General features: G+C 40.1%; 2 protein-coding genes across 4 annotated transcripts in view; both read right to left on the reverse strand.

The window, feature by feature from the left end:
* The window catches only part of LOC118746913 (protein Mo25), a 2,589-nt gene extending 1,381 nt beyond the window's left edge, over nt 1-1,208 (reverse strand). The window contains exon 1 of the mRNA XM_036480894.1: nt 43-1,208. Within this exon, the coding sequence (XP_036336787.1) occupies nt 43-722 (680 nt within the window). The 5' untranslated portion in view covers nt 723-1,208. The remainder of the gene's footprint in view (nt 1-42) is intronic.
* Nucleotides 1,209-6,974: 5,766 nt separating this feature from the next.
* LOC118746915 (tyrosine-protein kinase Abl) overlaps nt 6,975-16,793 on the reverse strand; it is a 25,269-nt gene continuing 15,450 nt past the window's right edge. The window contains exons 5-9 of one of the 3 annotated variants that reach the window (XM_036480898.1): nt 16,221-16,778; nt 15,599-15,824; nt 15,379-15,499; nt 15,229-15,305; nt 6,975-13,315 (exon numbers count right to left, since the gene is read on the reverse strand). In XM_036480898.1, coding sequence (XP_036336791.1) covers nt 10,281-13,315; nt 15,229-15,305; nt 15,379-15,499; nt 15,599-15,824; nt 16,221-16,778 — 4,017 coding nt within the window. In that variant the 3' untranslated portion in view covers nt 6,975-10,280. Of the gene's footprint in view, nt 13,316-14,976; nt 15,306-15,378; nt 15,500-15,598; nt 15,825-16,220; nt 16,779-16,793 lie in introns of all 3 variants that reach the window. The other 2 variants (XM_036480897.1, XM_036480896.1) reach the window with 2 other exon arrangements.

Below are 16,793 nucleotides of genomic sequence, written 5' to 3' on the forward strand. Positions count from 1 at the left end.
CGATCAAGCAATAGTTCGCCTAATAGTTTCAGGCTTTGTCGCCTAGTTACGTAGTTTTCCGAATTTAACAATCGTTGATAATGTTGCGTGAAGAACTTGTCATAGTTGGCCTCGAGGAATTCAGCACATAGCAGCTTGTGGCGTGTCAGCAATTCCTTGAAAGTGGAGAATGCATCTGACGCAATATCGAAGGTTGACACCTCTACATAGCGGAAGAACTTGAAGAACTCATCTGAGTGTAGCATTATCTTAGCCAATGCTTCATATCGTGCACACTCGCGCAACATAGTACCGGAGTTTAGTGCGATTTCTGGATGTGCGTCCTCATAGCCAGCCATTAACGTAAATAGGATTTCGGGCTTTGTACAAATGTACTCCACCGTGGGCGAGCGTGTACCAATCTGTCTTCGCAACACATTATTGAATATAAGAGCAACGTGCTTTTTCCCTTCAAAATCTATGCGATGCAGATTCTGTATGAGCAACAACAGCAGATTGCTATTGTAAAGCTCTTGTGACAACTGGGCAACAACATAATCAGCTGGCGGTTCTGAGTCACTACTGCCATACAGCATATTCTTTATTGAAACAAGATTTTTACTAACATCCTCTTGTGCCTTTTCTGCCTTCCGATCCCCACCCGTTTCGAGGGCATTGATTGCCTCCTTGAGCGACCGCACCAATTCGGCGGGGGTCTTTTGTGATTTTCCAAACAAGGGCATTACGTTGGCACTTTACTGATAGCTCACACCCGGTTTACTGCACACACCTTATACTCTCGCAATGACACACCTGACTATTTGACTGTTGCGTGCGCTTGTGCTCCTCGAAAACTGTTTGGCTATGAAACTGCACTGCGGTTTTACTACTGCTGCCACTGTTCCTATGGTAGATGTGTCTTTTCGCTGTTGCTGTTTTTGTAATTGGCTCGTCGCGTTCCGCGACTAATTGCTATTCGCTGTACTATTGCCGGAATAATCGCACAATTCTTGGCAAGTTGTTTGTGTTGTTCGATTTGTTCTTCAGCTCTGCAAATTTAATGGAATTACTCTCCGAACGTGTGGTTTATCGGTTTTACCAGTTTTTATTCTGTTAATTTTCTACTTTTGTCGTTCTTGGGTGTAGTTGAATAAAAGGAAAGTTTTCGTTTTCTTTTGACTTTTATCTTTAAGGTGAAATTAGTCAAGAACGTAAACCTACCGGTACGTAAACCCGAGTCAGCTGATACGATCTATCTCACCAGCGCAGAAATCTGCGGAATTTAGATTTTTCCGTGTCAGCAGATTTCTTCCTTCTATAGATGGTTGCCACTTCGTCAGTTTTGCAGATGGTAAATAAGTTATAAGTTCCCATTCAAAACACGTTTAAAATATTTGAAATTTACTATCGAATAAGGTTTTTTTTTGAAAAATAAGTAGTTTATATTTAGCTAGCATCTAATATAGCATGAAAAATTGTAGTTGAAAAGGTAAGTTTATGAAAAGGCATTGATGAGTGGCAATACTGTAGTAAGCAACACTGAGGGCTTCAGTAATCGACAAAATTCTGCGTATACAGGGTGCGTTTAAGTATAAGTTCTGCGTTCTTGACTAATTCCTCCTTTAGCCGTGTTATAAGAGTTGCCAGTTGCCAGACAGATGATTGCGAATGTCGAAATATACAAGAACAAGCGTTGCCATACATATTTGCACCGTTTTGGATTCCTCGCGCAACAAACATTTTCAAATATTCCTCATGTTGTTGTTGTTCTAAGAGCATGAAAATTTACCAAGCCGTTTTAGGGGGAATATATCGTTCCCACGACAGTCGGGTCTACGTAACCGGAACGACCCAGATTTATATTTGGCCAAGGACTGTCATTCCAGCAACACTCCCCAAAAACTCTTTGGGGAATTTGTATGCTGCTACAACAACAACAGGGGGAATATATCTGAAGTGACATCCCTTGACACCATATATATATATAGGTCGTTCCGGTTACGTAGACCCGGCTGTCCTTAGAACGAACTGTTCCTCAGCACAAAGCCCGCAACAAGACCAAGATCTGTCAACGTGGGGCTTTCCGACCGAGAACTGGTATTTCAGTTTTCACCACGTAGACTAAAGAGATTATGCTGGAACTTTACGTCACACGTCGATGGCACCAGGATGCTGACGATCAACCATGACAAATTCTTGGGAGTAACGTTCGACAGCCTTTTCCAGAAACAAAATCATCAAGTCACTAACCGGCAGCACCTGGAGAGCCGGCAAAGAGAGCCTGCTCACAACATATAAAGCGATAGACCTCGGTCGGTGGCCAGCTACGCAGAGCCAGTGTGGTATATTGGTATGACAGAATCCAGCTCTACGTACGGATGCAGGCTGCCATCTCCTGTCGTCCGAGCATAACGTTCACAAAGAAAGCCAAATACTGGCGGTAAAAAAACAAAACACTTTGCTATCGAAGCAGTTGCTCGTGGGAACCACCCATCGTGCAAACCCCCTTACAACACCATGTTGCTAACCTATTCGCCCCTTAGACGCCAGGCGACCACAGCACGATCGCGAACCCGACAACGAGCCGTACATAAACCATCTATCCGACGCAGCAAAATACCGAGCTGCGGTCAACAATAGTCCGGTAGACTCTCAGCACCCGGAGACGACATGTTCGTCTCAGGTGGTCGCCCCCCGCTTGTCTACATTGAAGAAGCAGAACTGCCGAGAGGGACCAGATGCACCCTAGCTCAACTCCATCAAGGGTGGTGGTAAACGATAAACAGCTATCTCTCCCGGCTGAACTCAGACGTGCAGACACCAGCTCAGTATGGGGGCAGGATCCACACAGCGCCCAACATCTCTTCGCATGCACCTCTAACCCGAAGACCGTGGCAACAGAAGCACTAAGGACCACGCTTATCGACTTCGCCTGCTTTTTTGGCCTCAGGCTTGCAGCGTCAGAGGATGAATCATGACGAAACCCGACAAACCTGAAGACATCGTTTTCACGGAGCCCCTCACGTGCACACATACATAAACATTAACAAAGCAAATGGGCCGGCATTATGAACTTCACGGACAACACCTTTCCACCCTTCCTATTCCCACGAACGTTCGAGTTGGAAGACGTACATTCAGCAAAGTGGTACAGCTACCGGTTCAAACCTGGCAGACACATTGCGTAAGTGCGCTCAACTTCGCAGTCGAAGCAGCAGCCTTATAGAACGAGCGCGACAACCTAGACTAGGCTGATCCCGGGAATCCCTGCATAAGAAATCTCAATTTAAATATAAGTCAACTGGTAAATCAATATAAGTGTGACGAAATGAGAAGATTACCTAAAAGCCTACCAATTCGCGTGGTGCAAGCAAGATTTGGACCACTGTCAGAGCCTTGTGTAAGTTCGGAGACCTTACTTTATCTGACATGAAGAAAGGGTCAACTTACTTTCCCCAGCGACGAAGATCAGGTGATTGTCGGGAAGTCTAACTCCTCCAAAGTGTTACGAATAGCGGGAGTTAGCTATCTCACGAGGTCATCAACTGATACCCGGGAAACCTGCCAACCTAAGGCACTCAGACCTTCTTGCCCCAATAGTAAACTCAGTGCAGCCCACTCAACATTCACGACATCTGAGTTCAGCTGTACATCAGCCTGGCTTCCGTATAGTGCACGTATTCAAATAATGGCTTTACCCAAAATCTCCCGTGTGAGAAGACGGTCTTAGTGGAACCAAAAGAAGTTCAAAGCCGCAAAAAGGCCATTGTTGGCAATATGGAAAGGGATTGGCTGGACAGTTCTAAACTCTGCAGCGCCTGTTTGATTGCCGGGGACCCACAGGACGTAGAGAAGGAAGCTTGAGACACGGAGGCGGAAGGCTCCCCCTGCCCGAAACAGTAAGACCTCTTAAATCTTCAGTACCAAGTTTAGCCACACGTACGACATCCGCAAAAGAAGAACGACTATCAAATGGCATTTTTCGAGAGGCATTAATACCTCCATTAATTAACTCTGGTCTCGCGAATGTTATTATCGAATGTGAACCAGCACAGATTGCAGACGATGAATAATCTTCGTTCCAAGTTTTTCAGTTAAGCGCCTTTCAAACTTGCATGCCCGATCACCGGAATTTAAGTGTGCTCTGCCAGATCCACAAGGCGACCCCGCCATTCGTGTCAACTACCGCGGGATCAGCCTTCTAAGCATAGGTTACAAGGTCTTATAGATCGTATTGTGTGAAAGAATGAAGCCCAACGTCAACGAACTGATTGGGCCTTATCAGAGTGGCTTCAGACCTGGAAAATCTACCATAGACCAGGTATCACAATACGTCAAATCTTCGAAAAGGATCGAAACTCACCACCTATTTCTCGACTTCAAAGCCGCATCTTTCCGCGTACATGGACGCGTTCCAGACTTACATCGACCAACTACTACGCCCTACGACGTACCGACGAGTGATAAACTGCATTCATAGAGAGCCGGTCACCACCTAGCATGGCTCTCGAGCTATGAATGTCGTGATCGGAGCCCAATCACCACCTAAATATTGCAGACTCTGGAACTGAGACTGCCCCGAGGGACCCACGCTACTCTAGCCCAATTACGGTCAGGATAATATCAGGCTGAATCTGAACAGAAACACCCCGGGAGTTCTCTCTCTTTTCATTTTTCTCCTATCATGAATAAACATTTCCAGAGGATTTTCCATATTTAAATGGCGGAAATGAGCTGTCAAAAATATGTCAAACACCTTTTTCGAAGTTCAAATTTCCTCCTCCCAAATGTTCAGGGAAAATGCTACTCCCTGGGTGTTAATTATTGGAGGATTTTTTTCTCAGAAACAAATTCCCGAAGAACAAACTCCCCGGGAATATTATGAGTTGGGCTGTATAGCTTGTCCAGACTCGACCCCGATATCCACAATGAGTGCCCGGCATGTGGAGACTCTCCGTGTGACACCAACCACCCCTTCACATGTCAGCTCAATCTAAATCTCTCTCTTTAGTACGACCCCATCGAACTTGAACTTGACGACAACGCTTGATGGACAAATCGACCCAGGCGGGGCTTAGTAGATCCACTACAACAACAACAGGAAGCACCAAGATTCTTGTCTGGTCAAGGACTGTCCTCCAGCATCATTCCCAAAAAAAAAAACTGTTACTCTGTTACAACAGTGCTTACCTTTAAATTAACTCAATGAAACAATATTACGATGTATGGTATTTTGGTATGACAAAATTATTTCTTTTTTTTGTTTTATTTCAATGAACTTTTTAAATTATAATCATATGCATGACCGTTATAACATACAATACGATAAAATATGGTTTATATTTTACTTTAGTTAATTAATTTTATTATTATTTCCAGTATAATGTAGAGAAATATTGCGAAACTTCTTTTATGTATGCATGTATGTATATTTTTACGATGCTTGTATATGTGTAAATGTATTGTATATGAATGTAATTGTAGATAATATAATATACGCATAAATTATTTTTTACTTTATCATAGTTTTTTTTTTGTAATATTTTTGCGTATAATTAGATATTATTGCGATACTTTATTATGTAGTTGCATATTCATATGAGTTAAGATTAAGATGTTATTCTAAATGCTAATAATGCTACTAGTCTATAGTAATTATATATAGTATCAACGCATTTGGTTGCTTTTAATGATTACAAAATTAGGTATGTATGTATGTATGTAGTTTTGGGAAACGTATTCGTAATTAAATTTTATATGCTAGCTGCATATGCATGTATGTAAGTATGTACTTGGTATATCAATTTGATTTGAGCATTACGTACGTCAATAATACACACACACATAAATATGATGATTTGTAAGATATAATTTATGTATTTTTTATTCGCTTATAAGATTTTGTTATACATAATTTTTCAATTAAATATTTAACATACGCTGGTTTTTAGACTGTTTATTTTATTTTTTTTTTTGTTTAAAATACTTATTTGGTTTTTTGCTTTAGTAGTTCCACCTATGATGACTTTATTACTTCACTTTTTGTTTGTCTAATACATAGTACATATATGTACATATGTTTACCTAATTTTTTGACTTTATTTTTAATTTTAAAAGCGTTTACTTAAAAATAGCGACAAACTAGCAACAAAAATAAATACATAAATAGTTTTGCGGCTGCTAATTTAAATAATTTTTCATACATACACTTTATAATTGTATAAAAATATCTAAAACTAAATATGGAGCACATATTTGTATGTTGTATACATATGTATGCATTTATATATCATTGTAACATTATCGTTGATTATTTTCGAATTAAAAATGTTCGCCCTTTAATAATTGTCTTCATATATTTTCATTATAGGCTCTGCTAGAAAAGCGGGTTTAAATGAAATTCACATAAACATACTACATATGCAACCTAGACTAAGCGTACTCAGCTCTAATAATTAACTTTATCCTACAAACTTACGAGGTATGCTTTCAATCTAAATATCGTAGACATGCGTACATCCTTAGTATTTAAAAATATCTTTGGGTATTTTCTTTTATTAGATAATTTTTAAGCGAGAAATTTTAGAACTAGTATTTGTAAAAAATAGTACTAAATTAACAAAAGAGAGGAAATATCTGAAGGGAAATGTTAATTTTAAGGGTTGCCAAAGTTAGTCACGCGCATTAAATGCTGTGTGAGTGAGAAAGTTTTCTATTCGTTTTAGAGCATATTTTTAAGAATATAAGAGTAAGTTGAAATATGCACATACATGCATATCGTCATCTGAAATGCAAAAAGACGTAACAAACACCATCGTTGAAATGCAAAAAGTCATAACCAATAAAAAATTCAAAATTCACTTTATGATTTATATGATGGATTTCATCGAATTACAACTCCCCACATCATTTTATGAAAAAAATCACGACTTTTGCCATTTCGTTTACGATGTTGTTACGTCTTTTTGCATTTTAGGTGACTATATGTATGCGTGTATGTACTCTATACACAGTCAAAGCGTTTTTATATCAATGTAAACTAGAATAAATGCAGTCGGAAATTAAAAAAGAAGGTCAAATACTCGATAAAAGTCTATCACCTAAACACAACCTCCAACACCTGCAGTTGGGTGGTAACATGCTCTCATAACAGTAATAGAAAATATATTTGCGCCTAGAGTGAGGACTACATGTGTTGTTGCAGCTATCTTAATTGCCTGACAAAAAAAGCTGTAAATTCCAGAACTTTGACACAAGTGAGAAGCAATATGCGTCAAGTTAATATGCCGAGTTATTGCCTGAATTGTATGAAACAGTTGTCGAAAATTATATCAAAAGGTCCTGAAAATAGATGACCGTTGAATGATATGATTTTTCACGTGCTTATGTATGTATGTATGCATGCATAATGGCATCTCCCAACTTTATTATGAAATAAAAATGCCATCGAAACTTAAATATTCAGCGTGATTTTTTCAACATTAATTTCCATCGAGAAAGTGGATTACCCTGTATATTTTAAATCAATTTATAGACGCCCCTTGTCTTTGCTTTGTGACGATTTCATTAGAAATAAGAGAACATTGCTAGAGTTTTTTTTTCATAGTTAAAAGGATTTATATACAAATGTGATTTTTTTCTCTTACAAGTAAATTTAAAGAAACATTGGAGCAACTATTTCTATATATGTATGTACAATTTCACGTTCAAAGGATCTTGAATTTTTATGATGCAATCTATGGTAAAATATTTTTTTGTTTTTTTTTTTTAATTTCGAATTTCCATAAAAAATTATGTAGTTAATACTAAAACACCTTTTACTTTCATATTTAAAAATTTCATGAAAAGCCACCAAGAGCTCTTGGCCAATTATTTATTTTACTAAAATATACAAAAATACATAATAATATAAGAAAATATTGACATATTTTTGATAATAATAGCAATTACATGTTGTTGTTGAAATGGACAAATGACCTACCTATCTGAAAATTTCCGTTTTTTATAGAAAAAGCAAAAGATGCAAATGTCCAAATGTAAATTAGGGAAAAGGAGGTCTTCTACGAGTCCTTAGTTTCAGTGCTCGATTCTTTAGCCTGTAGTTGAGTGGATAGAGATGCGTCCTACCACTCCGTAGAGCATGGGTTGGATCCTTAGTAGGAACACCATCTAAAATTAGAAAATGTCTTTTTCTAACAGCGGTTGCATTGAAAAAGCTTCTCGCAGAAGCAACCATTTGCCATCCGGAGGCGGCGTAACATCAAGACTCACACCAAAGGTAAAGGAGAAGCTCGGCCAAATACTTAGCAAAAGTAGAAGCGCCAAATATTTATTTATTTTAAGACCAGGGTCTCACGTCTTTTGATTCAACTTCTCTTAGCAGGGAAAACTTGCACCAAATAATATTGGCACAGCGCACATTTACTTTGCTTCAGCGACATGCCTACTGCGATTATTTCCTTTATTTGACATCCGTTGTTTTGGAAACACAGGCCCGCCTTTGAATGGAAGGGCTTTTGGAGATCATTCAAGCCCCGCCTGAACGCATTTAGAAGCGCTTCCTATTTTGCCGACTAGGTTACAGCCTTAAAAGTGATGTTATAAAAAATGTCAAGTATGCCCCTTTCTACATTTCCTCAACGATATGTAAACATTCTAAGTCTTTCTTCTAAGAATAACTATCTTAAAAACCCTGAAAGCAAAGTTAGACATTCCAACAATTTGATTGCAAATTTTAGAAGAAAATAATGCCAGAAAGTATGTATCACAGACAAAATAAAGTTATTATTCAGTGAAAATGAGCGATGATAAATGCGTGTGCTGGAATAATTTTTAGGCAAGGAAAAGTGTTTCGCCTTTAAAATAAATTGTAGCGAAGTAGGTACCGAGCTTTATGCATAAAAGCAGACTTGCTTAGCGTACGTCTGATAAATGTTTATTTTATTGCGAAATTACTTTAGAATATATGTATGTATGTATGTCATGGAGAAGATCACTGTGACTCTAGCAGTTGATGGGCAATGTTGTATGCTCTTACCAGAACCGGCGAAGTCATAACTTTTTTGGATTTCCCTAGGCAGTTTCAGTTTAGGCATCAACTTTTGTGAATCTTTGGCACTTGAATGTGATAGAATTAGAATGTAAGAAAAAAAAAAGTGAATATAACACAACGCACTAAATATGTGACGTACATATGTAGTACATACATATGTATCAATGTATATACTTTGGAACATTAATAACGCTTAACACTTGGCATTTACTTTAGAAATCTAAACATCTTTTTTTGATAAAACTGTATTTCATTTCTTAAAAGCAGTGTTTAAAAAATTTTAACGCTAAAATGACACATACAAATTGCATTTATTTGTATAATTAAAATAGTATTGATTAAATTTGTATAATTCTACTTACAAATACTAAACTTCTATGTAATATATATCTATATAATAAAAATGTCTAAAATATGGAAACAATTTTTAAATTATTAAATTTACCAAAAAAAATATGTTCATAAAGCAAGACCTACAAATTAGTTATATGTAGTAAATGAATACTTAATGCAAGTCTTACTAACTTTTCGATTTTTTTTTGCTTCATTAATTGCTGTCATTAAGCTAGTAACTAGTACAAGTAATTTAAAATGTCTTGATTTCATTTGAGGGTAAGTCTACAACTAACAGCAATTTAAATTGGATTCTTCATGTATGACTAGATTTTGTAATTTTGTTCTTATACAGGGTTAACACAAGAACGCGAAAAATAGTTGATACTGTGGTTTCGTTTGTTAATCAATGAAACAAATTGTACACAACTAATATGGATTTAGAACCCTGAACTTTAACATTGATAAACATAAACAATAGTGTTTATAATTGTTTTGCTTAAAGTGTTTGCGCGCACCCTATATAACGCTCTAAAATAACACCATTAATTTTTGCAAGACTATAAAATGAAAAGAGCAGATATTCAATCTTTTATGTGGCATTTTCCGTATATATCGTCCTTGCATTTTACAAATTAATGTGCCCATCACACATCACCCAAATTCCACAGTTTCTTCACATTCATGATATGCTTTCACCACAAAGCAGGAAACTAAAGCCTTTACATCACATCTCGCAGAACACAAACTCATCACATCATCGCATTCAACTTAGCAGCTTTCATTTGCGCTTTATAAAATTTCCTTCGGCGTCCAGCCAACTACGCCAAGTCGGCAATTCATCATCTGCCACTTCGTCTTCAGTACCATTGTAACTGTTTGCTCTCGCCGCCCGTGTTTCCCGCTTCAATAATATTTACCTATGCAGCGCATTTGTTATCTGCTTCAATGACTGTCCCACTTCGCTCACCAGCCGCTCGTTATCTTGCACATTTTTGCTGCCGGCTGTGCGTAAACTCTGCGATTGCGTTTCGACACGTGTCACCAACTCACGAAAATGAAATTTCGAGTGTGGCGGCATAGATTCGTTGTCGGCGAAAACTACACAATTATTTTGCAGTATATTGAGTTTGTCGCTCAGCTGCAGCCATTGTGACGCGGAGATCGAATTCACCGGGTGTTGATGCAATGAACTCTCGAGGAGCGCTACCAGTTCGAGTATGCTTTCGCGTGAGATCTGCGTGGAACTCTGTAGCGCGCTGCTGAGTGGTGAATTAGTTGAGCTATCTAATGCGCTGGCGGCGATCTTCTGCGAAATGGGCGTGGCATAGATGGTCAACTTGGTGGGCTTGAGTGGTACGGCGGGCTTATTTGTAGTTGAAATGTTATTTGAAGTATTATTCACAGCCGTGTTTGTCGAGATGGTTGATGTGGTGAGTTTATTGTTTTGTTGGTGTAGGCAACTGCCGCTGTTGGCGGTGCTGCTATGCTCTACGAAAAGTGATTGTGTCATTGAAGCGATTTCGTTGTTAGTCGTTGTATTGTTTCCTGATGAGTTAGCGGTGGTGTTGTTGGTGGTTGCTGAAGTGCATTGGCCTTGGTCGGCGTACTGATTACTATCTGTGAATAGTTGAGTCGAAAGAGAGGTTGTTAGTTGGGATTTCATGCAATGGGAATTGTTGAAAATGGAATTTTGATTTTGATTGGCTGTGCTGTTGGTAGTAGGGGGTGGCGGTGGTGGCGCTGCCGGTGGTGGCTTATTTGCAATGGAATTTGTGCCAGCCGTGGTGGCGACATTGGTACGTGGTGAAATTTGAGTGCTAAGTGATGGAAAACGATTTGAATTTGCAGTGGGCGTGGTTGCAGTATTCGAAATGGGCTTCAAATTGAATTTGGGTGAAAGTTGATTAGTGCTTGAGGTGATGGTGGTGCTGGTGACGTTGGAAGTCGTGCCTGCCATGCCGCTATTTGTTGCGCAGTTCGCCTGGGATTGGGTGCTTGCATAGTCAGAGCTGCCACCCGGCTGCTCCCACAACTTTTTCAAACTACTTATACTACCTGTGCTACGTCGCTTCCCTGTCTCGGTTTCAACTACGCCCACTGAGTTATCTGCCGACTCAGAAATACCTGTGGTGTTGTTGCAGTTCAAATTTGAGTTTGCGTTTGCGTGGTGAGTATTGCCATTCGTGTTGGAAGTTGAGTGAGTAGTATTCGTGGAATTTACGGAATTACCATTATTGCTATTGGTCATATCATTTTTTGCATTTTCAGTCTTTTGTGTTGCTGGCGTCACAGCGGTCGCCGATGTCATTACTGTGGTGAATTTCTTGTCACCTTTGCGACCCAACGTACCCGTTGCGGTCACAGCTTGTCCTTTTTGTAATAAACTTTTAGGAGCTTCATCTGCGCCTACGTCTTTTTTATCCTTTGGATCTTTTTCAACTTTTCGCAAATGAGCTTTGAAGTCGATGATCGTCGTCTGGTTTTCGGTCTTTTGTGTGGGTGTTGGTAATTTTTTTGGTTCTACTTTTTTTAGCTGTGCCTTAAAGGAGTTCGTATTGCCATTCTCCTGTGCTTGTGGACCGCTTGAATCGCCAGCACAACCACCACTGAGAGTTTTTGGTGGTGGTGGTGGTATTGACTTTTGCTTTGACAAATTCATTTCGGCCAACTCGGTGAACAATAAGGATACGGGATCAACACCACTACCAGCTGGTGCTGGACCCGTGGTGCCATTTTGTATATTCACATTGTTAGCGGAATTCTCTTTGGAACGATCTTTTATCTCTGCCATCAATTTCTCCTTCATATTGAACTCCTGAACATTGCCGCCACTATTTCCAACAACTTCCGGTGGTGATCCCAACGAACTGCACGAGTCTGTCGACGGCTCACGTTTTCGCAGCGACACCCCGAAGCGCGAACTGGCCTCCTCAACACTTGGTGCAGTATTCGAGACATCATTGCTGCTGCTATTCGGCAATGGATAGTGCGTGGTAGTTGCGCTGCTTGCAGCCTGTAGTTCTTCCAACACTTCAGGTGCTGGTGGTGGTGGCGGCGGTGGTGTTTCGAATTCCTCCGGTGGCGGTGGCAAATCCAGTGGTGGCGGTGGAAACTCCAAATTGGCTAATGCTGGCTGTTGACTGCGCTTTGGTGAATTGCTGGAGGATGCGCCCCGAAATGAGGAAAACGTCATCATTGTGCCATCGGCAGCTGTGCGATGACGCTGCAGTTTATTCAAACTCGCTGATGCGCTGTTCTGCATAGTGACGCCACTCGAAGAATTGCTGCGTATCATCTGCTGTGGTGGTGTCGGTATAGTTCCACTGCCACTGCTGCCATTTCCAGAATTAATGTTTGCTGCTGATTTTGTTGGTGGCGTCGGTATTGGCATCACATGCGCCGGTGGAAGTTGCTGACGTGCGGCAGCATGCACACCACCAACACCATGCCCATTTGTGGTGACCGGCGCGGCGACTGCATTTAGATGAGTAGTGATGCCGTGTTGTGGTGGCGTATTCGGATCCTCGAGACTGTTGAGGAATGCACCTATGCGCTGTACCTTGGGCAAAGTGCCATAGCGATTGACAACGCACTTTACATTCTTCACCTCAAGCGCGCCAACGGTGACGTGATGTGGTGTACAAGCGCCAGCGCTGCTATCGCGTGGCGCATGTTGTTGCTGCTGCTGCTGATGCTGTGAGCGTTTACTTTGACGAGTTTCGAGGCCGCGGTTGCCCATAACTGGTGTGGGTCGTTTGAAGGAGCTATGTTGTTGGCCGGAACGTGGTCCAATTCCACCGCTATGGAGCGAATGCTGTACCTTGCTTTGGGTGGGTATATTTTGGCACTCCAAACTATCGCCGGTAGCATCAGTGTCAGGATCACCAGTTGTATTGTCGTTTTCGGAATCATAGCGCTGTCCAAGATTATTAATATCACGCGTAAGACCTACATGTAGAAGTTGGAGTTGAGAAAATAAACAAAGAGAAGTAACTGTTGTTAGTCAAATGAGCAAGCTAGCAATTTTTGAAAGTATGCAAAGAAGAGCAATGCGTAGTTAGTGGTGGATGCATTGTTGGGGCGGCATTAGCAGTAAATATGAAGAGGTCCATCAACCAGGCAGTAAGATTATTGAAATGGAAGTGGAAATGAATATGGAAGGCATAAAGCAAATTAATCAAAGTTACATACATACATACATATGTATTCATGTACATATTTATGCGCATTTATACAGGGTGATCAGGAAAGTAAGAAAAATAGCTTGTGCACTCACTTCAAGACTCACAAGGTACGTACGAGGTCCAATCCAAAAGGTAACTTGCATGCGTGTGATTTGTTTGCTAATTTTTCTTTTATTCAGATACACCTTGAAGTGAGAAGCTACCTTATGACTTAAATACAATACCTTCGTTGCAACCCTGTATAATTTACACAGTTATTAATTATAAATATATCTTTAAATTATTAGTAAGAAAGTAACAAATGTTAATTACAAAATTATTGAAAAAGGAAACGAAAGTTTGTAACATTTGGTAAGTAAAATATATCACAAAATAGGGCCAAACAACAAAATAGGTGAGTTGAATAAGGAGGCAAAAGTTTTCTTAAAATAACGCAAGTATTACAGAAATTCAAGAGCTACAAGGGACTAATATTTATTAGTCTTAAAGTTAAAGAAAATAAATTTCCCTAAAGAGGGAAGCAAGTAGTGTGTAAGTTCGGGCGAAACCGAACTTGATATACCCAGCGCACTTATGCACAGAAAAAAAGTAATCATTATAATTTTTATTTATTTTTTAATTACAGTGACCAAACAAATTTCTGTTCTTAATTCTTACTTTTGGTGTGGAGCATTGAGTGACGGCAAAAAGAGGATGTTCAACTGATTTGCTACACAAAAGTGTATTAAAAAAATATCTCCTAGGTTCTAGTTGTGCGCACAGATTTCAATGGCAACGCTAGCTATATGATATTGAAATAGGGAGCTTTAGAGGGACACATTTTATATATTTGAATTTTGGTAAAAAAAATTCTAAGGGACATTAAAAGCCTTCACATATAGGATGAAATACTACGCACATTAGACTATGTCAGCGGTCGCGTCGTATATGGCTCATAAAAAAAAAATAATAATATAATTCTGCGGAAGTTTTACGGACCGTTCCTCGTTGGCGACGGCGAATACCGCAACGGGGAAGGCCTCCTTTTCGGTGGAGAAGGACTTGGCATTTAAGATTAGTTTCAATTAGCATAGAAGAGAAGAACCGACGTGCCCCATTAGACTATTGAAAGAAGAAACCGAAGTCCATTACATGGTTACTACCAGATTTTTCACATTATCGATATCATAGAACTTTGGACGAAAGCCAATATAAACCTTTGTGTTTAACGTTCATACAGATGGACAGACGAATGAGTGTGCACAATTGCGCTGTGGTATATGTACGTCCAAATCACATATTCATTACTCAAATAAAAATATAGTCAACTTACTACAAATACGAACCAATAAACCAAAAGTAATATTAAAGCATTGAAAATGAAATGTAACAATTAACAAATGAACGAAAAAATCGAAACAAAGAAAAATGGTTTAATAATCTTACTCAGGTGTGAAATACCTCGAAAAAGTATATCGATTAGGAAACTACTGCAAGAGGATGATTTCTTTATAGAATATTGGGGAGGAGGTGGTGTAGTACACAAAGTATAAGAATTCGTTTTGCAACGTTTATTAGTGTTATTGGTTGGGGTAGTACTGGGTTGAACAACAACATTATATGGTTGTGGTTGTATTGGAGTTTGCTTTTGCAGTTGTTTTTGTAGTTGTTGTTGTAGGTTGAAAAAGATGCTACTACCATTTGTATTGTGCTCGTCAATGAGATTACGTGACTCATCATCACGATAAGTAGAATCGCGGCTGGTTGAAAGTAAGCTGCAAACAAAACAAAAATAAACAAAGATATGGCATTAACATTACATAAGGACATTACTGCAGGCTCATATACCTCGTACGCTTAGGAGGCGCAGGCGCCTGTTTTCCTTGCTTGTTGGTGGTGCGGCGCATTTGCACATTTCCTTTACCTTGGCTGGAAAAAGTGCTCAATTTTGTCGATGTAGAACCGGTTTCTGAATAAAAAAAGGTGTTATTAAAAATTAATGGAAATTCAAATTGTCCTGTAAATATATTTATTTTTGGCTATTGAAATCTTCTATTGCAATACTTACCCGACATTGGAGTGCCGGCTGGTGGCTGTTCTAGCATGCCGCCGCTTGGTGTTAAACTGCCTCCGCCAGCGCCGCCGCCGCCGCTACTGCTGCCACCACCAACACCACCACCTCCGCCGCCTCCACCATTCGCTGGTATACCCTTTTTACCCATTTGCGGCGTTAGACTCTGTGTCATCGTTGTGGCATTCAATTGTTTTGCGACCGCCTCAGTAATCGATGATTCCTGCAGATCGAAGAAAACGAGACGTGGTCGTCCGTTATTATTATTGTTCTTACAACGTATTTTCATGTGCATATCTATTTTATCATCATCATTGTGATTTTCATGACTTATTTTATATTTATGAGGCTCTACAAAGACAGCGTCTCTTATCGTATCGGTCACAGTGGTTAGCAACATGCCGCTGCTTACTGCCACTTCAGTTGCATTGGCACATTTGCGCCCAAGATTGCCGTTACGATCACATCAAAGTTCGACGCCATCATCCTCATCATCAATGTCATCATCTTCATCATCCTCATCGTATTCATCAACATCATCTTCTTCCTCATCATCTTCATCATCATAATCTTCACAAAATTCACCACTGTCACCATTGTCATCCCACACCTCACCCACCTGAAACATATGCTCCAATGCATGATGTATGCTCTTGAATGTCGGCCGATCTGCCGCATTCCAATGCCAACACTGACGCATCAAATCGTAAACTTCCGGCGGGCAACCTGGCGGCCGCTCCATGCGATAGCCCTTCTCAAGCTTATGAAATACATCGGTGAGATCAATATTGGGATATGGTGAAGCGCCATAGGTGGCGATTTCCCACAGCAAAACGCCAAATGCCCAAACATCCGATTTTGTGCTGAACTTATTGTACGCCAGACCCTCCGGAGCGGTCCACTTGATGGGAAATTTGGCGCCAGCATGCGCTGTGTACGTGTCATCGCGCATAAGGCGCGCCAACCCAAAATCGGCAACTTTCACAAGTTTATTATCGCCCACAAGACAGTTGCGCGCCGCCAAGTCGCGATGTATGTAATTACGCGATTCCAGATAGCTCATGCCGGAGGCAATCTGTGTGGCCATATAAAGCAATGCCACAGCGTCCAAAGTTTCGCGAGCAGGCGAGCGCAGAAAATCCAAAAGATTGCCGTGCGACATGAATTCGGTGATGATGTAAAAGGGTGGCTC

Source organism: Rhagoletis pomonella, unplaced genomic scaffold, assembly GCF_013731165.1.
Source record: "Rhagoletis pomonella isolate Grant_MI unplaced genomic scaffold, Rhpom_1.0 Rhpom_scaffold_00011, whole genome shotgun sequence".
In the NCBI taxonomy this organism is placed as follows: domain Eukaryota; kingdom Metazoa; phylum Arthropoda; class Insecta; order Diptera; family Tephritidae; genus Rhagoletis; species Rhagoletis pomonella.